General features: G+C 41.2%; 1 protein-coding gene across 2 annotated transcripts in view; it reads left to right on the top strand.

Annotated features, from left to right (window-relative positions):
* Positions 1-27,406, top strand: part of pip5k1bb (phosphatidylinositol-4-phosphate 5-kinase, type I, beta b) — a 32,480-nt gene extending 5,074 nt beyond the window's left edge. Inside the window, exons 1-15 of one of the 2 annotated variants that reach the window (XM_068604500.1) lie at positions 4,211-4,362; positions 6,479-6,570; positions 6,675-6,743; positions 7,530-7,660; positions 10,400-10,517; positions 13,168-13,320; positions 13,751-14,050; positions 19,746-19,948; positions 20,288-20,371; positions 21,120-21,168; positions 21,297-21,381; positions 22,080-22,238; positions 23,598-23,724; positions 25,836-25,959; positions 26,113-27,406. In XM_068604500.1, coding sequence (XP_068460601.1) covers positions 6,675-6,743; positions 7,530-7,660; positions 10,400-10,517; positions 13,168-13,320; positions 13,751-14,050; positions 19,746-19,948; positions 20,288-20,371; positions 21,120-21,168; positions 21,297-21,381; positions 22,080-22,238; positions 23,598-23,724; positions 25,836-25,959; positions 26,113-26,115 — 1,605 coding nt within the window. In that variant the 5' untranslated portion in view covers positions 4,211-4,362; positions 6,479-6,570 and the 3' untranslated portion in view covers positions 26,116-27,406. Of the gene's footprint in view, positions 1-4,210; positions 4,363-6,478; positions 6,571-6,674; positions 6,744-7,529; positions 7,661-10,399; positions 10,518-13,167; positions 13,321-13,750; positions 14,051-19,745; positions 19,949-20,287; positions 20,372-21,119; positions 21,169-21,296; positions 21,382-22,079; positions 22,239-23,597; positions 23,725-25,835; positions 25,960-26,112 lie in introns of those variants that run through there. The other variant, XM_068604499.1, reaches the window with a different exon arrangement.
* Positions 27,407-27,419: the final 13 nt, after the last annotated feature.

Here is a 27,419-nt window from a genome sequence, read left to right as displayed (position 1 = left end):
ATTCTTGAAAACAGCATTTATATAACCTCAGCTTTTCTTTGCAGACCGGCAGTCAGTGTCATGTTATTGCCATTATGAGCTATCAGTGTTGTGTTTTTGGCTTTGCGCTTGCTGAAAGTGAAAAAAAGAGTGAAGAATTAAAAGGCCACTCGACCAATTTTACACTTGAAGATCAGTTTTCTAGTCATGGAGAGTAATGAGTAATGAGATTATGTAATGTCTTCTATGGATCTGGAGGAACTATTTTATAAATATATCTTGGCTTTGAGACAACAGCTTTATAACAAAACCTGCGTTACAAACTGGGAGTGGGAAGTTAAAAAAAACCTGGGCATTTGCCAGACAGGGAGATCTTATAGATCTCCGGAAAGTCTCTGAAAAGTCCCCCAATAATACAAAATCACTGCAATGCACCTTTTGAGAGTGACATTTTCAAATCAATCCTCATTCACAACATCTCTGGTAATTCTTGATGATGTGATTGGACACGTTAGTCGGTCAAAGCCATGCTTCTGCTATACTGGCTTCCCTAAATTTATATTTATTCACATATTACTCTTGGAAAGACTGTCAACAAATGCCAGTGTCAGGGGCTGTTAAAAATGCCCTTCATTTGCTGTCCGGGCAGTAGGTGAATCTGGATAGAGAGTTTCACGGTGTTATCGCTGTGAACTTAATGACATCCAAAGGGGAGTTCCACCCCTACTTGGCCCCCGTCACATATCAGCATGAGCTTTTGAGAGGGTGAAAAAATGTCCCAAAGAAGGCCTGCAGCGGTAATTGGCTGAGAATTGTGTTGGATGGTAGCAGGCGGAGCAATTGGTTGGCAGCCCTTCAGGAATTCAAATTATTTGGAGGTTGTGGTGTTTGTTGTTGTTTTGGCCCTGCTGAGCACCCATGCTACCCCTCCTCCTTCCCTGCACATGGCTTGCAGAGGCCCACTCAGGGGACCCAAGGGTGCGAGAGTGAGAGTATGTAAAAGACAGATGACTAAAAAAAGGGTCAGGCAGCAAGACATAGCGGGACGGATGAAAAGAAAACAAGTAGGGAAGAAAACAAGACTTGAAGAATGCGGAAATTTGACAACAATTAAATCCCACGTCATATTCTTCTGACGTCTGATCAATAAAGGCAGGGTGATCGTCCCTATTTTACCCTCACGATTGATCACTTCCGAGAACAATAAACGCACTTAGTTGTCACCAAAGTGATGTGCAGGTAATAAACCTGCCTGTGACCGTTGTGCCTTAAAGAAGAGAAAGAGGACCTTTGGACTTTAGGGCCGGCCCTGTGTAAATGAAGCTGAGCTTGGATTCATGGGCATGTCATATGATCATGTTTTCCAGCGGCTGTGAGGTTAGAAGCTAGCTTCCGTAGATATGATTTGAATATAATAAGCGTGCTGTAATAAGTCCATGTCTTACTCTCAGAGAGTGTCCAACGGTAGTGTATCGCTCATTTAGGGCTGCCTCTTCCTTCCTCTGTGTCTTAAGTGAACATGGTCTCTGTTTTCCCTCCATATACTTATCTCACACTCCTCCATTCCCTCAGTTGAATCACATGACTCTCTGGACACAGTGGGTGACCTCCTCCTCGCTGATTTTCATGCAGAGTGGAACTCGAGTGAGACGCTCTCTGAATTACAAATACACAGGCCGAGTCCTCTCTCTAGGTTTCTATTCATGTTGCCTGAGAAAACACAACATATACATTTTCTTGCTCTTTATCCTGTGATTATGTACTTGCGTTTACAGTGATACAAAAACTGCATGCTTTGAATAAAACTTGACTTGGTCTTGTTGCACGTCATTGTCACGGGGGTTTACCATCACACCTTTTGTTCTTTAAACCTGTTTCTTACTTCCATTGTCTTCTTTATCTTTTCCATTCCCTCCTTCTAGCTTATTTTTGCTCTTCATGTCACATCTGAAAGGTCATCGCACACTGGCGGAGCAGTCTCTTGCCCTCCCACCTGTCTTTATTTACTGTTGCTAAAACGTCAAATACCATCAATAGCTGGAATGTACATTTAGTGTGTAGAAAAGTGGTATATCTTACACTAAAATAAGTACTCAGATTTATTTTGTGCTTAGTACCCACTGCACATTCTGCTGTATGTGAGCATCTATGAGGGAAATCAGTGGCTGTCATTGTAAAGAGTTCACATTCCTTATGTTCAGCATCACCTGCAGCATCATGTTGCTATGCAGCTAAAACATATGAACAAAGTGCCAAAATACCGTGGCATGCTAATGTTTTGACAACACACTTTATGTTACATGTTATGCATCAGGCTACATCCTTTTGATTTAAGCAATATCATAGTCTTTTTATTTGGTGCTGCGGTTTGGCCAAACTTACATTTTTGCCCCTTTAGTAGTAATAGCAAAAGAAGTTGTCTCCACATTGTTAATCCAACCAATCAAAAGCCTCATGGGCTGCCAGTGTGTCTGTACTGTCTGTCTTGTTTATATACATAGCCTCCACACACACTCACACAGCAGCTCTGCAGTGCTGCATAGTGCCTGGTGCACGCAGGCAGATACGATTCTGCAGCACAGTTTGTTTCTCTCAGAGGGATGATGAAAACAAAATAACCCCAGAGGATACGCTGAAATATGGAACAGAATGCACCATAAAACAATCCAAAATATACCTGCTTGCTGTTTTACTGCCTCATTTGATGTAGAGACTCACCAGGGAGATACAAAAAGTGAAGGTGTGCGTACACTGTGCTATGTCGCGACATTATTGTACATGTACACATTGAAACTGTGTGCATTTAATGTTTGCTTTGTGACTTTGTGTTTTTTTGTATTGTCTATTTGAATTTGGGTGGGTCTTATATCTTTGTCCTTGATGAGCAGATATTTCTGCTTGACTGAACTGTTCACAATGAAAGCGTTGGCCGACACCATGCAAGCATTTTGCTGCTTGTCTGTCAGCAAAACATGCATATCTACCAAGCCAGGGAATACATGTAAATGTTTTTAAGGCGGTAAAGGTCTATATATTGTTTGTTTCATTCCGCCGATCATTTCTGTTTTGCTGGTGGAGGGGAGTCCACACATTAGATCTTTGTTTATGAGACTGTTGATTCATAGAAGAACACAACACATTTCACAGAAGCAACTATTTTATACGGTTGAGGTCACCGAGTCAATTATGTAATCACACTGACACACCAAAGTGGTTACAAAAAGCAACAGAAAGATAATGACGACTGCGTCACATCATTCAGCCTTGTCGTACTCTTTGGAAATCTGGTATTTATTCATGAATTTCTTTGAATTTCATCTATTTATACTTAGTTTTTGTTGACCGAGGTCCTGGAATCCAAACAACAATGCAGTTGAACAAGTTTTCTAAATTAATTGTTGCTTGGATGAAGTTTCGGTGAGCTGTAGTCAAGGATCAGAGCAGTTAAGTCGCTGAAGCCGATTCCCTGCAGGCCGAGCTGAGCTGACTCCCCATGCATCTTCTTGATTGTATCCATCCAAATCCAGAGATCTGTGCTTATCTAACATCTCACAGTCGGGGATTGTGAAGGTCATGGAAGCCCAGCAGACCAGTCCTGAGTGCCCTGCATTGCTGGTCTGCTATTGATTCTCCATTATGTCTCCAATCTGCTGCAGTAATCCAATAGTATCTGGGGACTGATACAAAGCAGAGAAGAAAGAGAAACCGATACGTAGTATCTGTGTCCTGGTGAAAGAAACTGTGGAAGCTTCCTTTACCGAATACCTTTCCGCCTTAGCGTTATGCTCAGAAAGTTTGAAAGTGATTGTGCCTTAGTTTGGTCACTTATTGCAAAGAATCAGGTCTCCCTAAAGGAAGACATTATTTTGTTCATGTATATAACCCATTTGTGGCATTGTTGATTAAGCTGCCTGATTCATGCCACTACCTTGCCTCCTGACAGCAGGGAGTATTACCATAGCGTAGATGTGTTTTTTACAGTTCAGATGCATTGGAACTGCATTTATATCGTACCAGACGGCCTACACCTGTTCTCAGCAACATATTTCCCAAGACTGCTTACCGACAGTGTGGCTATTTGACTTACACAGAGGCTGAGTGGCACCCTTAGCAATATCCCTGAAACCATGGAAGCGATATGGCATGAGAGCCAGTGTTTGATCTGCACTCAAGTGTGTTTGTTTGAAGGGTGGTAGAGTCTTGTGGAGAGTGGGAAAGAGAGTTGTGTAGGAACAGAGAGACTGACAGAGAGAAGAGAGAAGTTTATGTCTACAGCACCTCTTAAGAGCAGAAGTCACAGGGCGATTTACAAGAAAGATGAAGTGATTGAAAAGTGTTGACCAAGTCTGGGTTTTTACAAAGACAGTCACAGGAAGAGCTGTGGTGAGTTTGGCAAAAAAACTTTGCAGTTGCAACAGTTTTTTATGTTTCAAAAAATAATATTCTTTACTGGTCAGTTGCTTGTTCTGTTAACATTATTTGTTTGTGCGAGCATTCAAAGCTTGATAACTGTGTGAAATGTACATTTAAATATTTGTTCTCATTCAATCATTTTTTTCTCTGTGGTCTACATTGTGTAGACGTAGTTTTAAGACAAAGTAGGAAGCCTTTGTGATTTTGCTATATTTCACAAAGGAGCATATACAAACCCACAACTCAACCCCTCTACACAGGCCAAGTCTAAATGGTTTTCATTCACATTTAGACTTTCAAGTATAGAATTTCCTTTTTTATTGATCAGTTGTTGTTGTCCTCACCCTGACCACAATCTGTTAGAGGCAATGATTTCACATTGACAAAAATGCATTTTTGTAGCTTACAATAATATAATTGTGACTCACAGCATTGTTTTACATATATGCAACAGTGTGTACAGGTGCTCTCTTTTTTCCTTGTTGTCCCATATGCTACGAGGGTTTGTGACAGTGATGATTTTGGATCATTCATCCATCCATTTTCATGTCCAACCATCTGTCTGCCTCTCTTTTGTTATGAGGGGAACAACAGACCTGCTGTTGCTCACTGCAGCTGCAGGCCCATCATAGATTGTTCTCGAAACAGTCTGTTGGAGCACCGGCTGGGTTGTGGGGTCAGGTGAGAGAGGGAAAGAGGGAGTGAGAGAGAGGGCGAGTTTCAAACAATCCCCTTTAACGCTGACACTCAGGCTCGGACTGAGCAGAGAGCCAGAGAGGCTGAGAGGCTCATTAACATTCCTCAGGTTCAGAGCACCCTGCCAGTCCGGCAGTATGACGGCTCAGGTGGATCAACACTTCTTTGCTCAGTGGGAAGATAACTGTTCTGATTCACTTTGAATGACACAATCAAAGCTTGATAACAGGATTTTCCAGTTCCAGTCATGTGCGAATAAAAATAATCTCTGAAATTTTGTGTGTTGCCTTATGTGCCTTCCGACCTTCCAAAGATGGTCATAAAAACTACTAAATATTATTTTAAAGGAGATAGTGACTTGCATATGCATAGATCTTAACAAAGACAAATATTGGTAGATGGGAGTTGTGCAGTTAATATTCCTTAGCGTTGGTGTTGTCTTTTGTTTATAGCAACAGAAGAGTTGGTATACAGATTAGGACTCAGTCTGGAGATAAAAGTTCAGTGTCTGGTACATTCTTTTTTATATCTGTATCAGTGTGTGTTTGTGTGTGTCCACATGTAGTATCTAAAGACACCCATGTGCTTTCGAAGACTATTTTTAAACTTATTTGGTGTTTGTTTTTGTCTTACACCCTGCAGCATTGTTATAATAGTGTAGCTATCTCGTAGTAAGGCTTTCCAAATACAAGTGTCATAGAGTGCATATTCTCAGTGCAATCTGATTTCATGGGGATGTGATTGCTAGTCACGGAGCAGGTGACTGGAGGATATGGCTGCTTTTATAAGAGAGTGACAGGGAATGGTACAATACAATTCATGTAGAACATATGAAGAAATTAACTATTTTTTTATGGCTCAGTAAGGACTTGATTCTGTAAGCTGGGCAGCAGATGCATTCAGCCCCCATGGCTACTCTTCATTTATACACACTCTGCAGCTAAGAAGAAGGTGCAAGTACATTACAGTGTGCTTACTATGTCTGCATAGTACGATTTGTGAATTGTCAGGATTGTATTGTTCTCTAGAGCAACGCTAATAAGAAGAGTTGGAATGGCTACCACACACACACATATGTCAGCATGTATTTCATGAGTGACTGTCAAAGCAGTGATCTCATGCTGGAGGCCAGTTTAACAGTGAAAGTTTAGAAATAAACTGAATTGCTTTTGCTATCAGGCAGAGATTAACAAAAGAGGGATTGCATTAAAGGGGCCTCAAATGTATCACAGTTAATCAAGGTATCTTTGCTGGTGGACATGTTCCATCCCATACTCAGTCACATCTTAACTTGGAGCAGCTTCACTTAATGCGGAGGCTGCAAGCGTTTTTCTGGCCTTGTTTCCTTTCATTATGTAAAACTAGCTTGTGTGTCTGTTCTCTTGCAAAGGGGGACATATCCAAACCTCCTGATGTTGGCTGATAATCAAGAGATGTTGCCCTGATTGCTGTTTTGTCAGGCACAGCTTTACTTTAGGCAAGGTAAGTTTATGCTTTTGACTTTCTCAGTAACTTATGATGGAAATAGTCATTTCATTTTAAATTAGTTATTTTACTTTAACACATTTTGTTACCATGTTTTTTAGATGTCTACCACAACAGAAAGTGGGATGGGAGGGCCTTGGAGCACAAGCAGAGAGAAAACATACAAAAAGGTATATATGTATTATTCATTATGCAATAATCATTCAAGAGCTTCACTGTGTATGGTTGTATTTTCCTCTTAAGATGAATGCCGACCTGCTTTAACAACATTTCATTTGGAACGCTGCTGTTTAGAGCCAACAAGACCAACAGGTTGTTACTTCTGAGCGAGTCACATGAGTCCTTATAATTGTCCTTCTCCAGGACATAATGTCCTGACCCCTGCCAGGGCCGGCTGCCAGAGATCAGTAAACTGCTGGTTATGCTTGTTTCCTTTCCTTTAAAAAATACAACTTCAGACGTCACTGTTTAAGGCAGCATTTCTTAAGATTTCACCATAAACAGGCTGCCCACAACAGCTACTACTGTTTCAGGTCTTTGTGTGTGTTTATAAGCCAGCCCTCCCAGGGCCAGCCCACTTTCATTGCTTACAGGTAACTTGCCAGCATCCTATTAAATAGGAAAGTACCTTGATGTGCTAATTTAGGAGTTTTGCAAATTAATGAATTATGTCTGCTAATAATATGGTAAAACGTTTTTTTATACCTGCATATGGCATGTTAAACATAGCCTGAGCAAAGAACCCCTAATTTTACAATGTATTCCCATTAATTGACATTATTTCCCATTAATTACCGTTAATTCCTATGAAAAAGTTTCCACCTTAAATATTCCCAGAATTTTGCAACCCGAGTTATTACTCTCGGGCTTCACATTTACATCATTGGTGAATGCAATGAGGATAACAATGACCGTATGATATAACCGTCTGTTTTCTCTTCTATGTTCCCATCTAGACCACGTCATCGGCCTTGAAGGGGGCCATTCAGCTCGGTATTGGCTATACAGTGGGCAACCTCACCTCCAAGCCGGACAGAGATGTGCTTATGCAAGACTTCTATGTGGTGGAGAGTGTCTTTCTGCCCAGGTCAGTGCTATAGTGCTGCAGTGTCAACCCACACAGGCGCACGTTTATTCTTGACATGAAGACATCTTCTATCATGTATACATTTTCTGAAAACAATCGCTCTAGAGTTAATTGATTTGCTCATTATAATTCAAAATATCAGCCAGACTTTTGCATAAGCTCAAGTTTATTTGGTCTACAAGAGCCAGTGAATCAGAGGACATAAAAACAGATTATGTGTAGGTGGTAACAGGCTGCTCTTTTGCTGCGGAAATTTCCTGACACTGCAAAGTGAATGAATGGAAAGCAACTAAAACGAAGCTTTTTGTGTGTCTGCCCGCTCAAATATTATATGTCTTGATCTGGCATTAAAACATTCAAAAAAATTATAAAACTTATTAATCATGCCCAGTGGAAACTGCAAGCGCTGGAAATCCAGTCCGAAGAAATGAGACTGCTACCACAAACTGCAACTGTGAATTTTGGTAGTCTAAGTCGTGATGCAGGGATGAAACTATTCTGGAGGATTATCCTGCCAAGAACTGTGAAATCAGCTTACTGTTGGCCTCTTACTGCCACAGTGCAAAACATATGTCAGCGTGTGGTCATCTCAGGCTGTGTTCACAATCGCATCATCAGTTTATAGAGACTTTTGACAAAATCTAAAACAGACCCAGGAATTCTTTGAAAGTTTGACTCCTGTATTCACACGAGTGCATGTTGATGCTCAGACACCTATTGTTTTTATACAGTTGTCCCATCACTTACCAGCGTCAGTCTCACAGTAGAACATACAGTCGGTTTTTGGGAAATTATTATTTTATGTTAGCTGATTATGTTGATTATTTTCCATTTAAAAATTTGCTTTGTTTGTATTATCCTGGAAAACATGCAATGAATCCTGCAAAAATAAATAGGTAAGAATCAAGCAAAAGGTGTTCATTGGTTGTTTTTCTGATTCTGGCCAAATACATGGATCATTCAAGATGAGGAAGAGAATTGGAGTACAACGAGGAAATACTTTAGGGTTTACCTGCAGATGCTGAACCAGGATATGCAAACTCATTATGGTTCATGCAAACCTGGTCTTGGCAACCACATCGACATTGTACTGCTCAGCAACCAAACTCAAACAATACTCTTGGTTTCTGTGTTTGCCCTACCGTGAGTGTTAAAAACCATCTGTTGCTTGACTGAGAAGTGAAGATAAATATCAATAGTTCAAAGCTAGTGTGGTATGTCATCCTCAATCTGCACCCAATATCAAGCCAATGTTGATAAAAAATCAACATTGGATGGTTATGGAAAAAGAACATTACACATAATACAACTGTTTCCCTCTTTACTTTCTCTAAGTGTTTCTGAGAAGCACACAAACTTATCTCTTTCTTGTCACTGCCATAGTGTCTGAGACAACTCTCTCTCTCTCACTCTCTCTCTCTCTCTCTCTCTCTCTCTCTCTCTCTCTCTCTCTCTCTCTCTCTCTCTCTCTCACTCTGTCTGTCTCTCTGTCTCTCTCTCTGTCTCTCTCTCTGTCTCTCTCTCTCTCTCTCTCTCTCTCTCTCTCTCTCTCTCTCTCTCTCTCTCTCTCTCTCTCTCTCTCTCTGCGTTTTTGCTTCCCTCCTCACCACTTTTCTCCCTTTTCTTCCTCCATTTCTTGTTGCTTCTTTCTGGAGGTGTTTCCACTGTTGTTTGTCCTGTCACTCTAGTTTTGCATCGATGTCTTAGATCACACACAGACACACAGACACACACACACACACACACACACACACACACACACACACACACACACACGCACATACACACACACACACACACACACACAAACAATGGTTTCCATGTGAGGGGTATGTTACCGTAATGGACTGATTGATGATAGATAATTATTGTTTCCTCCACACACTAAACCGAGTGGTCAGATTTCATTGTAGGGTAATCACAGTTATCGTGTTTCACAGCAGAGCCTGACTGTTGCCTGGATCTCATTACTGAATATAGCACCAGCATGAAACAACAAGGCGGTAGCCTCTTTACCCAGAAACCCATGCACGCCCTCAGAATATTAACCAGATTTAGAAGTGCCCTGAAAAATACAACTTTTTATTAACCTAATTCTAGTAGATCGTGGGTCAGTGGGTTGACGGCTGACTCATTCTAACCTTATCAAACGTGCTCACGTCCTTATCATTGTGTTCCTCTGGGACACATGTCTTTGTCAAAGCCCGTTACAGAATATCAGGATTTAAGGTCCAGTCAAATCAAGGTTATTGTGTAGGTTATTGTGTGTGTTTGTTGCTCTCTATTTTCGCCTATTCCCGTCCTCCCCCTCGGAGTTGAGGTTCATGTGTTGTGCGGTATTGTTTACATCCAGTAATCAGAGCCACAATCAGTCTCCAGGCGAAGAACCCTGGACAAGCCAGATTGTCACCACAATACTGGTGAATCTGGGTTCCCAGGGATGACTTTACTGAAGCCTGTTCATTCATAGGTGGAGCACATTACAAGGGCACACTTACTGGGAGTCAATTGCCCGGGCACATAGATTAGGTGTTAGGGTTCACTTTCCCGCTTAGTGCTGCTTGCACGTGATCCTTGGTTGGAGAATGACTGTGTGTGTGTTATGACACTGTTCACTTATATAATGTTAAAGGTTTTCTCAACCTTACCTTATTTGAATTAGTGTCGAAATAATATATATAATGAACCAATATATGTTCTTGTTTCCTGCCATGATTGGTTATGTATTACAAATCATAGCGAGGGAAGCAACCTGACCCCAGCGCATCACTATCCAGACTTCCGCTTCAAGACCTATGCCCCGCTGGCCTTCCGCTACTTCAGGGATCTGTTTGGCATCAAACCAGACGACTACCTGGTAAGACTGAAAATGTTTTATTGTTTATTCCACATTCACAAAATAATAGTCATAAACTCGTAATCCAGTTCTCATGTCCTAATTCAAGCATTCACATCCTATAGCTGAAGTATAACACAATAAAACATCAGATTAAATTGCCCCACTGTGGGTTTTACCCAGGAAAAAAGACTCAAAGCAATGGTTTAATGTTTTGGGAAATAGACTTATTCACAAGGACTTCTGCACTAGTTCTCTGGCCAGGAAATCACTGCCAAGAAATGGACTTGCACATAACCACACGTAAAACCACACATTATAGTTTTTCTACTTCTATTTTTGTATGTGTTACACAAAACAAATATGAGCTTTTGAGGAGCTGCTATCTGAATTGCTGGTATAGTCTCCAGTCTTAATGCTAAGCTAAGTGCCAATTTCATATTTAGGGGACAGACATGTGAGAGGTATGAATCTTATCCCTTACAAAGAAAGTGAATATGCACATTCTCCTCGCTATTGCTTGAAGTAGTTCTACCTATCACTGTGCAAAAAACAACACATTTAACATGGTTGAATATCTGATGCAAGCCTACTCTATACTGAACCACACACTATTTCTGATCAGAGGTTATTTGGCCACCATTGTTTCTATGTGTGCATGTAATACAAATAGTACGACTATTGCACTTATACACAAGAGACAATTCTCTTGGGTCACTTCCCACTGACTAAACACTAATCTTCCACCTCAATGCATACTTAATAGTCATCAAATTCGCTGTGTATTTTATTGAGTAATATGTGGGTAATGTCGCACATCATCTGTGCAGAGGAAAGACAAGACAAGATGCAAGGATGAAGTCAAGGCAAAACATTGTGGTGGTGGTGGTGGTGGAGATATTGGAGGTAATGACTGCGCTAATGGTGCGCGTCATCATTACAAAAGCTTGATCCAGCTCCCAGAGCTGAATGAAATAAGCAGTTGATTCTGTGATTTCTCAGCACAATCAAAAACAAAGACACAGGCCGAGAAATATCAATAGAGAAAGAGAGATTCATGTTTTTAAAGACGTTCTCACACCCCTATGTGCTCTACATGCCATCACCAAATTACGCTAACCTAAAGGATGGCATAAAGCATCCTTTAGGTTAGCGTAAATTGCCGCTCATCAAAGAGTATATGCCTTGTTGCCAATTCATCCCTACAAAACAAACAAAATGAGATTTTCTGTCATCTCTTTTGGGCTTTATCAGTTCATGTTGCCATTTTCCTTTCGTAAGCCTTTCAAAACCCCACAAGCTACATACTTGTATTTGAATGCCAAACTGATTTCTGCATAAGTGAAAGACAAAGGGCTCTGGAAGAAAGACCAAGGCATAATGTAACTTAAAGGCAGCAGTGTGAGGCTGGCATGAGGCACAGTGGCTTAGAGGATACTTATGATTGATGTCCTTGAGGTGATGATGAATTAATTCAGACGGAGACTACAGCAGAGTCTAATTAAAAGAGAGAACACACACACACACACACACACACACACACACACACACACACACACACACACACACCGTATTCTGAATGCAAATGCGACAAACCACGGATGTGTTTGAGCTTGTAACTCAACGTGACTGCAAACGGAGGGGTCTCAGGAGAGGGAAGCGGATGCCTCCAGTGTTGCTCCTCTGAACATGCTCCCATAACGCATCGATTAACATCTAAGATTGCTCTCCAGTTGGCTGCTATCACAGTCTCTGCCTCACACGTTGATTGGCACAGTTGCATGAAGGCTCTCGATCTGTTCTGGTGTTTTATTGAGAAGCAGCAAAAGCAGTAACTCCTCCTTATTACCCTTATATGTGGAGCTTCTGCTCATGTCCATGTTAGTAGACACGTTTGCCTGTTTGTTTGCAGTAACAGTCAAATGTCAGAAGATCTTATCAACATTTGGCAGACATATTTGTCATCCAGATGTGCTAGAGATTTGGTCTCTGCAGTTTTCATTGCAATTCATTAGTGTTCTTGCACAATGAAAACAATGTCTACAGAGACCCTTTAATTGACATACGGGATATTATGCAGCCAAACGAATGTTGACAATTGTGCATTTTTTCGTGTTGATTTGCTCTGGGGCTGTTTTTATGCTTTAACTGAATGGAATCTCAATCCTACAACATCTAACTATATTTTAGACAAAATATTTTTTCTCCAAGTTTATTACAATAGTTTGGGGCAGACCCATTCCTGTTCCAGTCTGATCCATGTAGAAATGTTTTTCTGAGTTTGATGTGGAAGAACTTGCATGGCGTTGACCTACACTCCCTTTCTCCAGTTGGGGGTTAATTCTAACAGGCCAGGCCTTATCGCCGACATTAGTGTCTTACCTTACATAGTGTAGACACAGCAGACACTAACCAAGAAACAAGTATCTGAATAAAAACCTGCTGCTTTTGTATCACATGATATTTGATACTAAATAAACACTAAATAAAGAAAAGATGTCTGTGGTGTAGCATCATTTTTAATCACATTTGACTTTTTTTCCGCATCATAATGTATGTTTATAGAGCAGTTTATGTTTGGATATGTTCTAAATGGAGCTTTTTTTTTCAAGTTTGTCTATTGTTTCATGTAAAATATTAAACTGTTTTGTGTGTTTTTTTCCTTTCTCAGTACTCCCTAGTAAATGAGCCTCTGATCGAGCTGACCAACCCGGGGGCCAGTGGCTCTCTCTTCTACCTAACCAGCGATGACGAGTTCATCATTAAAACCGTCCAGCACAAAGAGGCCAAATTTCTCCAAAGATTACTGCCTGGATACTATATGGTGAGTCACTTACGTATAGTTGATCCATGAGGTCCCCAAAACGTAGTCTGGAAGCAAAACTACTGGTCTAAATGTTGAATGGGAGTCTTTAAAAAACAATCAATTTGATTACATCATTCTTCAGATGCTTAGGTGGCACAAATCAGATGCAGTTAATGTTCTCATTAACTTCAGATGTCGGGCACCGTCAGATTAAAAAGCATCTCAGTCAAGAGGATGGAGGACAAGCTAAATGCATGCGCAGAAGTCAGACATTTGATCATTTTGCTCCATTACCCATAACTGTTACTTAAATAAATGCTAAGATCCCCAGCACTCATATTAGCAATCACTTCCGAATTATTTAGGCTGCGGAAGAGAAATCATCCAAGAAGCATCAGTAGTACATGATTATAATAAAAGTCAAGCTGTCTATTACGTCACATCACAGAATCTGAACCAGAATCCACGCACACTGCTTCCCAAATTCTACGGACTGTACTGCATCCAGTCTGGAGGCATCAACATCCGACTGGTGGTTATGAACAACGTGCTGCCTCGCTCCGTCAAAATGCACTACAAATACGACCTGAAGGGATCCACCTACAAGAGACGAGCGTCCAGGAAAGAGAGAGAAAAGACCTGTCCGACCTGCAAAGATCTGGACTTCCAGGACTTGCATGAAGAAGGGCTTTACTTTGACGCAGAGACGTACAACAACCTAATGAAGACCCTGCAGAGAGACTGTCGGGTAGGTGGTTTTAGCAGTGTGTGGAGCTAGTGATTTTGTGCATGCATGCTCATTTTTTTCAGTGGACTGCACCAGGAAGGTCACTATTTTTCCATAGAAGGAACAAACAAGGAAGTATAGTATGTTTTATTTTCAGATTATTTTCCCAAGGAAGTCTAGTATGTTTTATTATCCTCAAAATGCAATTTCTGTTAAATTCTTATGTCTCTCTTTCGTTTGCTAAAACATTTTGACCTGTGTGGAGCCCCACATGGACATTGTGCCATATCAGAGCTTCTAGCGGATGGGAATCACTGGAGGAAAGGGACATAGCTGTTGAAAGGATGTCACTGACCTATCATTCTTGTGACTGCTTATGAAAGCTTAAACACTATGAATTAATTGCATCGTGTTCTAGGTTTAGACAGTGTGTGCACATCTTAGATGGGACAAAATGAAATGTAAAATTTTCCATGTGTTTGTCAGTAGGACTGCAGTGTGTTTCCACTGTGTGTTCAGGCTAAGCTCTCAGTTTGCCCTGGGCTCTGTTATACCATCTCTGCGCTGCAATGTTTCAGTACATGACAGCTCTCCAAACACTGAATGTGATTAAGACATGAGAGACTCGGATAGTCCTCCGGTCTAAAGGCTTGCACTCTTCTCTATTTTCACCCAGCGGCCAAGAGACCTGTCTGCTGGAAGGGGATATTTGGAGTTTAATAGGAGACATGATGTTTGTGCTCCGGTGATCCACCAGTGCTTCCCTGCTTTTAGAAGCATGAATATAAACGACATTCAAAATCAAATATCCGAAAATAGTTCAGACTTCATATCCGTTTTTTGCCTTTCTACATTGCATCAGTGTCGGAGAGATTTTGGTGAAAACAGCCGAGCAGTGAAGCCGAAAGGACCATAAACAATACATTTTCAGATTTTGCTGACATTTTTGTGGAGCACAATTGTAGGAAAGGAATAAGCCTTCAAGTTTTAAAAAGAACAGAAGAGCTGAATTGCTGATTGGATCATCAAACTGTGCAATACTACTTCCTTTGAGCTTGTTCCTCAGCAGACTTAATAAATGATTGTGCAGTACATTCCTACCCTGTTGTTCCTAGTTTTACCAAAAGAAGGAGGATGACCTCTTGGGATAGCTTTATAGCTGATGCCAATGTGACTTCCAGACTGATTTAATGTGCTTCACCTTCATATTGGTTGGTTAATGATGGGGTTTAGAGTTTAAAGCACCCCCGCCCGTGTTGTAATCCTATTTGTTCTGCTTGACAATACAGTAATTACATGCACGCACACGCACGTGCACACACTGACACTCAGAAAGTTTCTCCATGGGGTCCGCGCTCTGATATTCAACCTGGAATCTGACCACGATTGTACAGTTGAGGCCCAGAGACGACTTCCTGCTGAGCGAGACCAACCTGACAGTCTGACAGGCCTGGCAACCCTGCATGGCACCATTCGGCTAACAAATGAATCTCTTCCATTAAACCAGCGGTTAAATGTTTAAATTATTAGTGTGTTGCCATAGAAGAACCGCGTTGGTTTTATCACCAAGCGTGATTAATGGAGTATGAAACGGAGTTAGCGGTAATGAATAATGTGGTGCTTTAAGTATACTTAGATTAGCCTGTTGGCCAACAAAGCTCTCTTTTCTTCTAGTTTCAATTCTCCTCTCCTTTGTATGTTATTGGAGAGAAAATTTAACTCAAAATGAAATTACTTTGGTGGCAGTAAATCTTCTGATTCTACTACACTTGTGGTTTAGTTTTTTTCATCTGGGAAAGTGGAGTATCCTTTCAAGAAAGGTCTGTGGCGTGAACAACTGTTGCTTTCCCAGCCCTTTAACAGTATCTCGATCTCAAACATGGGTCTTGTGATGTTGGGTTGAAGAATGATTACCAGAAATAGACAGCTGGATCTCTTCAGGTTATGGCCCTCTCTCATCATCATTAACCAATATGCTGACTTTATCGATGATCTCTATTTTCTTTTTAATGTTTTCTGAGGCAGTTTGCAGTCCGAATGACATCCTCTCCTATTGCTAAGTCTTTTTTTTTTTACATCAACTAACAGCACACTTCCATTTACAACCTTGCCTATACATACCCCGGACATGAATTGTCTACCCACTAAGGCTTCTATGTGCCACATAATGCATGTATAAAGTATATGGTATGGCGTGTATATCTGTATGTATGTAAGTAGGCTGTTAAGCAGCTGCTGTGTTGTACAGTTTGTTATTGTCATGGCTTCCTGCTTTTGGCTCCTGAGTGGAAGGAAAGTGCCCTCTAAGCAGAATCTCTGTCCATTTCCATGAGTAAGCAGCTAACCCCGTCACCCCAGTTGAGGCTGCGAAACAAAACACAGAGGAGGGGGACGGCAGAAGAGAAGCAACAGGGGTGTGAAGGACATGGGGGAATGAGGATGCGGACTGTTTAATAAAATATATGTGGTGAGGCCTCTGAAATCTTTCTTTTTTGCTATTTTTCCAGCATTGAGATTTCTTTTTCTTAGGAGTGTAGAAGGTCAAAGTTGAGTTGAGTTGAAGCAGAAAGCGATGAGACAAAGAGGAGGATGAGCAATGTGTTTGAGTAAATCCGATATGTGGGACACTGCTCGGGAAACACTGGGCACACTTTCTTCCCTTTCAGTCTACTCTCTCCATTACTCTGCAGCTCCCCTGATACTTCCAAATGCCAAAACAACACAAGACATTAATAATTCATGTTGGCCTCTACTGTACAGAGAGAGTGAGACAGAGAGGGTTTGTTGTTGAGTGAGCGTCTGTTTGTATCGTTCTGCTGCTCACTGTGCGTGTGTGTTTGACGACGGACATGAGGGTGATATTGATGCTGATGATGATGTCAAGCGGCTGGGATACTGATGTTCACAGCACATTTGGCAGGCGAGACCTCGTCATGTTTGGAAAAACACATCCACGTACCATGATAACTCTGTTTAAGAATGCATGAAGTCCTTTAATTGCATGCACAAACAAGAGCAGAAATACTTGTTCAGACAATAAAGGCATACATTCTTGGACAATAAGGGTTGCATAGCAGCCAGTGTAGCCAATCACAAACAACCATTTACTGTATAGCTCGCCCTCTCCTCAGCCTTGGGATTCTGAAACAACAATGGCTTCTCTCAATCTCGGCAGCAGCAAACCAAGGCTCTGGCCTTGGAGTCAGGAGTGAGTATAAGGCTCCAACAGGATCCTTACAACATTCATAAACATGGCTGTTAACTCCACGGATCTTCAACTATAATGATCCATTAATCTACTGATTATGTTCTCCATTGTTCAACTATTTACTTGTTCTATAAAATGTTAGCAAAAAGTGAAAATCTGCATAAAGATGTGTAGCTGTCCTAGTAAAAAATAAAAGATATGAACTTTACCATCGGAGGAAAAAAAAAAAGCCAATAATTTTTGCATTTGACAAGTCAAAAGCAGGAATGTTTTTGCCATTTTAGGAATTGTTTGAAATGATTTGATAATCAAAATTGTTGCCTATAAGTTTTTTGTCGATTACTAATCAATTGTTTGAATAAGCATTGCAGCTCTAAAAAAATCTTCATACCACATACCACTGAAATTATTATTAAATCTGAAACATTGCATCCTTTCTTTCATGTATAATCCAATTCAAACACATTTGATTATCCTCAGTTTATGTTCACAGTGTCAAAGCAAATGGAGAAACGCAGTAAAAAATGAATCTTTAACTCTTTTAAATTGCATTCAACAGTTCAATGTGTTATACAGTCTATATGCCTTCACAAGTGACAAAATGATAAGCCATATGTCTCTAATTGAATATGTTTCATCATGGGACATGAATACATTCATTAATTATAGATGCATACTTTAGCAGAAACATTCCTGTGATTGGAACTGGACTATACATGGGGGGAGAGATCCAGAAAGGCCCACAAAAGGATTATAAAAAGCTCTGTGTTCTTCTCCACTAACAGTCTCATATTTAAGAATGCTTGCTGTGTATTAGTGTCACTGCAAAGTGGGGCACGCAAGTGAACACTACTGGGAGCTCTACATCCCTGATGGCACAGAGATAGACAGGTGGAGAACTGCTTCAGGGGTTAGTGTACTGAGAAACATCAGAGATGTGTTGAAGATCAGGGGACGCTGTGACAAAGCTCCATCCCTACAGGAGTGTGACGATTAGCCGTTCCCATTCACTGTGACCAAACGGAGCAGTGCGAGCATAACCACTTGGCTGCCATGCCTCTAAGAATCAGTATATTCCACTCCACTAACTATTGACTCTTTTTTTTGCCTCTAAGAATAAGCATTTTTTTTCAGAATCCAAAGAAAATCTCTTGCACACACAATCACAGAAATGCAGCTGTTTTCTTTCTGCTGTGATGGTTTGATTGTTTGCTTGAGCAAGCTGGAGTCATGATGCACAGTAATAGCCTTCTGTAGGCAGTGTGCTGTTTCAAAATGGCTGTAGTTTGAATAAGCTGGGGGAGTTTGACTGAAGGGATGCAAATCGTTGATATGGAAAAGGCAAAGCTCAGACAAAAGCCCCAGTGTTTGTTTGAGTCAGACATTAAGTCTATTTTGTGTTTGTGTGTATGAATGTGTGACTGTGACTTTATACATCAGCTGTTTCTATGGCAGAAACAAACTGGATCGATAACTAATAATGATGATATCTTCCTATTGAACACCGCCTATCTAAGGAGAGATAAGAAGAAGTAGTTCTTAGAAACATTGGTCTCGCATTCTTCATTAAAACATGCCAGTGTTCTCTGGATTCTGGGTCAAGGCTCTCTTTCATTATCTCACACAGTTTTTTATTGCCTCCAATCCTATTTGGTTTAGGTTGTATTATTTGTGGAGTGTAAGTGAGAATGCCCAAGACAATAATGGTGAACTTTAACGAATCTTATTGTTATGTGTTTTTTGGCAGTTTCTCCTTTTCCCTTCTCTCTCAACTTGCTCTTTGTAGCTCTTCATCAACTGACACACACATTGAAGTGATTGATACAGAGATTTCTCATTGAGGATTTGCAAACAGTTGTATGATTTTTAATCTTGTTATATTTGACTAAAGAGATTGCATGGAAAGTAAGCTATTTGCAAAAGCACATAGTTTTCACCTCTCTATTTCTGATAAGTCATGCTCTGTCTCTTTCTCTGCCACACCCTTGAATTTACGTCAGGAATTATAAACCTGTCTGGTAACTTTCTTTCCCAGGTTCGGTCATAAAATAGGACTGGCTACCTGACTCTGGCCCTGTTCCCAGACCTCTCTCGCTACCCTTGACTGGCTACGACTGCTTTACTGTAGCAAACATTAAGTCGCAGGGTCTCTGGGAAACTGGGTAAAAGGCTCCTGAAGGTCAATGTGTAACACTTGGCTCACTGGAGAAACACCTTGTTTATTTAGCCCAAAACTGGTTTCAACAGGAGATTTCCTTTTAATATCTCACAGCCTTTAAAGCTTCACTGACTTAAAGGTGGTGAAAGGAAAATAATTGCTTTTCAACACAGGTCACTGTACTTACTGAGCGGAAGGTGTAGCATCCAGTCCAGGGAAGTAATCTCTTCAGGGTTCACGCAGGTCATAGAAAATGTGAAATATCCTGTTCTTTCAATCTGACTTGTGCCATTCATTATCAAAGCAAAGGATTATTCTTGCATAACTGCATGTCTTGTAATTTGCTATAGGTGCTGGAGAGTTTTAAGATCATGGACTACAGCTTGCTGCTGGGTGTGCATGTCCTGGACCAGAGTCAGAGAGAGGGGGGTGAGCTGGGCCAGGCAGGGGGAGACGGGAGGAGACCTGTGGGTCAGAGGGTGCTTTACTCCACTGCCATGGAGTCCATCCAGGGAGATGGCAAGGCTGCAGAAGCCCTCACCACAGACGACACGTGAGTTATGTGCCCATATTATGCACACATATTTGGGCATGCACTCTCTGCCTGTTTGTTTCTTAATCTGTAGCACCTTTTTTTCCTCACAGACACAGTTATACGACCGCAATCATACCTCACACAGAACACTCAGACAGTGTACACACAATCAGGCTCTCATATAACCATAGCTACACAAATACAAACACAGCCACCGCTCCACGTATCAACAGCATTACACATGAATGTAAATACTGTAAGTGACTCTTTTATAAACATTTGCACAGTGTTTCAAGCATTGCAGAAGAGGAACAGTAGCTATTCTCTGACTGCTGGATTGTTTTTAATACGTTATAGGATGGGTGGCATCCCTGCCAAAACACACAAAGAAGAAAAGCTGCTCATCTTCCTTGGTATCATTGATATCCTACAGTCATACAGGTACTGGTGTTCATGGTATTATATGAACCTGCAAACGTGTTAATACCTTGGCTTTCTTATAACCATTGATTGGATCCGTGGACCTTCGGGACCATGAAACCCTTTTATGAGTTTCATGGACTGTTTGATCTGCAGAAATGTTTGTCTCAGTTTCAGAGAAGTGAAATGTCTCATCAATGGTCAATAAAGATGTGACAATTAGAAGAAAACATGCTTGATTAGTTGAGGACTGACCAAGGCTACGATTGATGCGTGCCCTCTGACAAGACCTCTTAATGTAGAATTATCACCCTGCTTTGATGGGAATCCACTTCACCTCAAGCCTAAAAGGACTTTTTCTCTTCGCCTATACGTCTTCTTTATTTACAAATTGATTTTTTGCCTTTCCCTGAGAGCACAAGTGTCGAGTGACAGAGTGGAAATTTATAAGCGTCACATAAATCTATGTCAGCCTGTTTGGTCAAGGCAATAAATGCACACTGAGGTGACTTTGGGTCAGGGAGGAATATCAGATTAATAGGCCAATTTGTCTCTGTTATCCTGCCTTACTTCTAGTAGCTTGCTCCCCTCAAAGACAACGTTACATAACATTACACTTTGAAGTATTTCTTGCTTGAATGCAAAAAAATGGCCTGACTTAGTTTTGTGCCAATGGGCAAGTCTCAAGTTTGATGAAGCAGAAAGAGGAAGTTGTTGGGTAAGCGGATATATTTGTGACAAGGCTTCTACTTGTTTTGTTTCTCTTCAGGTTCATTAAAAAGTTGGAACACTCGTGGAAAGCCCTGGTGTATGATGGCGTGAGTTGATAGCCTGCTGAAACCAGACACTGCTGCTTTTATGAATGCGGCTTTTATTTGGTAACATACTCTTACATCAACTAGTGTCTCTCTAATAAAAGCCCTGCATTTTCTCTGCCTGTCCTCAGGACTCCGTCTCGGTGCACCGGCCCGGGTTTTATGCGAGCCGCTTCCTCAAGTTCATGAGCACACGGGTCTTCAGAAAGACTCAGCGTAAGTCTGCAGGTTGATCGCCGTCGCACATGGGAGGGGAAGCAGCCCACGTGCAAAAACAAACAAAGAGAAGGGGCAAGCAATGGGAAGCTTGGAAATCCTGGCATGATAAGAAGAGTTGATCTGTCAACGTTTTTTATTGTTGTCTATTGCTGGGCATTCGCGTGCACATGGCTAGGTCATTCAGAACCAAGTTTGTTGTTCGTAAATTCAGAAACAAAAGTACAAAGTTATAAACTGCTGATCTGGTAATGATCCGGGTTGTAGAACTTCACTTCGACATCAAATATAGTTTCAGTGTTATGCAACCATGCTGTGGGACCCCCCTCTGGAAATGAGCATGGCTGAGGCAAAGATTTGGAGATTTAGCCATGCTATTAACTGCATAGTCCAGTGAGGGAGATGACAGGGAAGGATTTAATTCCATGCTCTGCTTGGGATGCAGTGTAAGGATGGTTTAGAGGACATTTGTGTAATCTTCATTCTGCATTTGAACAGCTTGATGACTTCACAGCTGATTTTGGAGGCAGAGCATTGGAGCTTTATGGTGTATAAACATTGTTTAATCTGGATAATCATCTCTTTTCACTATCTCCTCTAATGATCTGCTCCTCTTGCTCTTTCTGCCTCTGCTTCCCTGCATTTGTATCAATCTCTTTTCCTATTATTTCTCTCAATTGCTCCTTTTTGTTCTGCAGCACTGCGATTCTCCCCTTCAAAGAGGACTCGTACGTCCATCCCGGCTCTGAAGTCGTCCTCACAGGAAATCCTTTCACTGCAGGCAGATGAAAGGAACCAGGAGGACAGGAGGGACAGGCTGGGAGGAGCCTGCAGCCTGGCCAGTCTGGATGGACAAGGTACACACAACAACAACAACACTCTCTCACTCTGACCGTGACAGTTTATAGTTGCATATCCATATCTTGGATATTTAACAAAATTCAGGGATGTTCATGTAAGTATCTGAATTAGTAAGGAGGTTGTTTGTATCTGAACGCTTGAACGATTATCGAAAAGCATTTGCCATTTTATCATTATAATCAACATGTCTGTCTCTAAACTGCCTCCTAGTCTCTGATGACCTTAATCATTCCCTCGTTTTGATGGTTTATTAGAGCTTTTTTAGAGAGCTTTTTTTTAGTCCCATAAAAAGCCACTTTCTTTTGGCTATGAAAATGTTGTCTTCTTGTCCCGGGGAGCTAGCTGTCACTGGTTGATTCAGTGTTTGGCCTTGATGGAAAGACAACAGAGGCCACCTTGTTATTAGTAGCCCATCAGTGACAACATGTGTGTGTCCATAGGGCATGTGTAAAAGAAGAGTTGTGCATTTTAAGTCGTGTTATCCGCACTTCCCTTTTCACTCTCTCTCTCTTTCTCATAATCATAATCTGACACGAGAACAAGAAGACATGTGAATCAGCTGTTTGAGACAGGGTGAACATAATCAGCAACAGCGTCTGACCTTTGTGTTTGATATGATAAGGGGGGTTAGCCAACGCCACGCCGAAGAAACAAAGGTGTGCAGCAGACAGAGAAGCCATGGGGTCACGTGTCCTCTTTACAACCAAACACTTTCCCACCAGTGATTCCAGCTGTGGCGCAACGTACTATAAAGCAACTTGGATAGTTACACTTCCTGACTCTCTCTTTACGGTTACTAAATCAGTCTCAAAGCTTGAGGAGAAAATCAAATTTGCTTTGAAGTGTAAGGAAATATGTTTGATTGGAACCATTTAATCAATTAACTTAAATCAAATCCTCATGCCTTGCCTTGTCTCAGTCATTAGGCTTGTTTAAATTTTCCACAACAGAAAGCACATGGAAATAACAAGAATAAATGTTTCTCCTTTTTACTGGTGGACGATCCACAGCTATACGTTGTATTGAACATATTGATTGGCTAATGGGGCAATTTGGATTTTCCAGGAAATTATGGTGGTGGATGTCAGTGTTCTGTCTTCTCAACAAAAGGAGAACTCGGTTCAGTTTGCGCATCGTGATTAGTACTACTCGGCCTGTGCAAAAGATGTTTAATGGCTATGTGGCTTTGTAGGAGCTTTCAAAAGTCTGAGATAGGAGACAAAACTGGATGCTTGGAGTTGGAAATATTTTGGTGTTTACTAGGCAGCAAAGCTCAGATAGAAATATAGGAAATGGGCAATTAGGAAAGTGTTTTCCTTTGCTGACGTCACATTCTTGTGATCTTTTCTCCTCAGCTGTGTTTGGCTCATACCTGCGTCCAGATCTGGTTCCTGCCAACCCGTCCTTCTACGAGGGCTCCTCCATGGGAACCATCTCCACCTCCTCCATTTTTGTCAATGTGGACAACCAAACAGAGGAGAGGTACAAATCACGATGCTTTGTGTCGTTTTAGGGGTGTAACTGTTTCATCTTAAAACCATAATGAAAGGTTACTGTACACATTACGGCCTGCAGCACTAGAAGAAAAGCATTTGAATTTGCCACGCCCATAACAAACACATATACTCCCACGTTATTGTCACCAGACCTCTTCCATCACATGGTCTTATTGGTGACGTGCGTCATGGAGCAGGTGACTCAGCCGGCTTGACAACATGCATCTGATAAACATCCTATACAACATACAGAAACTAAAGTCAAAAGATGAGGGGTTTGATGCTGTTTAAGGTTTGTCTCTTTCATTTACAAGACAGGGCAAAAAATATACTCCAGAAGTACAGAAATCTTGAATTTGATTGAATATCTGTTTTTACTTAAAGCCTTTGTTGGCTTGACTTTATTTCATTATCTATTGATAGTGTTTTTATGGTACAGTATTGACCAATAGTGGAAGACCTTTATACATTATATTACCTCATATCATATTGCACATTATAAATGATACCGTACAACGAGAAATAATAATCAGCATATTTAAAACACAGACGCTATTACACCGACAGCACACACTCATTTTACTCCCATATATCATCTGGCTGTAAAGGACAGTTTAATCCTGTCTCTCGCTGGAAGCGTTTGCTCACTTGGTCCTTTGCCCTCTACGTGTTCACCTCTCTTTCCTTCACCTCTCCTTCTGCAGCAGTGTCGGGTTCAGCTTGCTCTCTGAGGCTTCATTGTGTGAATTGCCCGGTCCTGTCTCTTCATCGGTCGCCTGCTGTTGCGCTGACAATTGTTCTGTCAACTGTTTTCGTAAATATTTAAACAGCGGCTTTGACATGGCTTCACTCTGTGCCATTATGCTGCAGAAAGACTGTGACAAAAGAGGACAAGCGGACGGTGCAGTGGCGACTGTGTAGCCACCAACAATAATCCTTGTCTGACAGCTGGTCTGTTACAGTGATAACACCTTCAATTCAACTCAGTTGATTTTATATAGCCCAAAACCTTTTTTTTTTTGTTGCCTTGGAGGGCGTTACAATCTGTACTCATGACATCTCTGTCCTGGGACCTCACATCGGATCAGGAAAAACTCCGCTGAATAAAGATGGAAAAACACTTTCACGAGGAAAAAAAGGGAAGAAACCTGAGGGACCGCAACCCTCTCCCTCAGGTTTTTCTATCAGGGGAGAGGACGGAAGCAATAAATGTCATGTGAACAGAATGAATAACGTAACGAAGTTACAGCACATTACATGAATATGACTGAAATTATTCATATAATGAGTAGTAGGCATTGGCCACAATTCAAATAACCACAATCCATGTGGCTTTGTATTGTGTCAGTTAGCGTTGTTTTAAAACAAAGCCGTTGTTGACATGCATCTCTTTATCCTTCCATATATCTCCTTTAACTGTACTCCTCTGTGACCTGGCTTTCATTTTGACTTTGAACACAACAAGTAGTTATGTCATACAAAGGAGAAAAAAAACAACATATTGCTGAATTTATCAGGGAGTCACCTGATGTACAAACAAGGAAACCCACTCTTAAGCTGCCCTCTGGTGGGTGAAAGGGAAAAAGGGAGGATGAACAATATTGCCCTCAGTCTCCTGATGGTCAAGCCACATGCATGTGATGGCTTTGACCACATATTTTAATGCAAACATGACACACGCTACTCATCATTTTGAACACATTTTCTGCTGCACATTAAATACTTTAATTTAACTTGTGCATCTTCTTAGAAAAACCACAATCTTGATTTTGTGTCTCTTATGCAACATGTGCCCATTTGTGGTAAATACTCTCCCAACAACAGTCTCAGTTTGATGAGTCAAATCTGATCAATCTTGAGGAGATTTTTTTTAATTTCCTGAGAGACATTTCTGAGACTCAGTTTGGCACGGCACAGACAGGTTTCCCGTCCTGCTCGCTGTCGGCTCATCTCTTTATCTCTTTGATGTCAGAGTCTCTGTCAGAGTGTGTGATGTGTTTGGAGTATGTTTTTCATCAGTTTCCCAGCACTGTTTTGACACCTGCTTTACCTTAACTTCTACAGGTTAATATGAAAATACTTTTTTTTCTGTTTCAGAGAGGACGTTGCATCCAGCTCCACATTTACCCTGGAAGACAGTGCTATCTGCCTCACATCCGAGCAGAGCACCGTGGATTTGGACATAGACCGTGATGACGGATCTGTTCTCGATGTCTACTTGGTGAGTTGTTTCTCCGGTTGTTATTTCAGGTCACATTGGGGTCATTTCTTAAAAGGTGTTCAGATATTAGTTATCTGTGCTCATTGAGCTCAGCACGTCCACATTTAGGCTTCAGCCACGTTCATAACCACCTTTACTCTCTTCTCCCGACAGTGAAAAGAGCAGCTTTACAACCTTCATTTTTTCCTGCCAATTCAAGACAATCGCCACACTCCATTGGACCAGCTAGGCTGGCCCTTGACTCCACTTCCAGTGCTGCTCGATCCATGTTGCCACTTGTATTGCCAACACATGAACATTCTTAGATTCTCCACTGGTTGATGGACTAAAAGAAGACACCAACAGAGTCACAGTGATGGACATCTGCAGGAACCATGTGACATCATGAAACGTGATGAACACCAGGCTGAACCGAGTGTTGCTTTTTAGAGCATGCGTCAACGCAGTGCCAATAAGTTTTATACATGTATACTGTTATCATGGCCTACACAAAGATCTAAATATTTACTATATTGCATATGAGGGAGGGGGTAAATACATTTACTTAAATGTTTTTCTGCTGACCAGAATGAAATGAAAGAGCATTTCAAAGTTTGCAACTGCACATGTTGTGGATCAAAGAGAAATGTTTACAGTGAATTCACGATGCCATCTTTGTCCCCGATTTAAATGGATGTGACACTGTCACACGAGACACAAGCCAACTCACAACCAACACAGATGAGAAAAGACTCACATGAACAGAGATGATGGATTCTGAAACTCCTGAGGCCAAACACAGACTGTGACGCGGTTAAAGAGCCCATCTTATCCAAACTGCGCTGCTATTTGTGCAGGACAGGAATTTGAAGCCCTGGTGAAGGTCTGCTGTAAAGTGAAGTGAGAAAGGACGGTTACTAGATCTTGTGTGAAGCACAAAGTAGAGGGATGCTGGTCTCGCTCTTTATCAAAAGGCACTTTTGACATAGGTTATGATTACTGTAAGAAATATTTTTCTCTGAAGATGTTGCTGAATTAAGTGGGTGGGCTACCTGACAAAAGCACAGATTTGGGTATGTGATAGCACTTTTTACTCTACAAATGCACACCTCTGTAAGTCATTGATACTACATAGAACACTGAAGGAACATTGTAGACTATTTTTGATGTGGCGCTAAAGGTTTTGTGGATTTTTTGTCATGACTGAAGATGGTTTCACTCAGGATATCCTTTGATACTGAATAAGTGTGTCCTCTTCAAGAAGTAAGGAGGCATGCCACAGCTGTCGATACCTCTTCATCGAGACCATATCCAACTATAAATGTTGAATTCCATGATCACGCCTTGGTTGAGACCATAATTTGTCTAAATCTCAATATTTCACCATTTGCTGAAAATAGTTTAATCGCTGAATGTAAAGACAATGCATATTTATATTTAGAGAGACGCCTACAAATAAACTGCTAAAATGTCAGTGTCTA

Source organism: Clinocottus analis, unplaced genomic scaffold (assembly GCF_023055335.1).
Source record: "Clinocottus analis isolate CAN_PGR_092001 unplaced genomic scaffold, fCliAna1.0.p SCAF_7, whole genome shotgun sequence".
NCBI classification, from domain to species: domain Eukaryota; kingdom Metazoa; phylum Chordata; class Actinopteri; order Perciformes; family Cottidae; genus Clinocottus; species Clinocottus analis.
The sequence above is the reverse complement of the archived record's forward strand: the minus strand, read 5'-3'. Positions and strand labels throughout refer to the sequence as shown.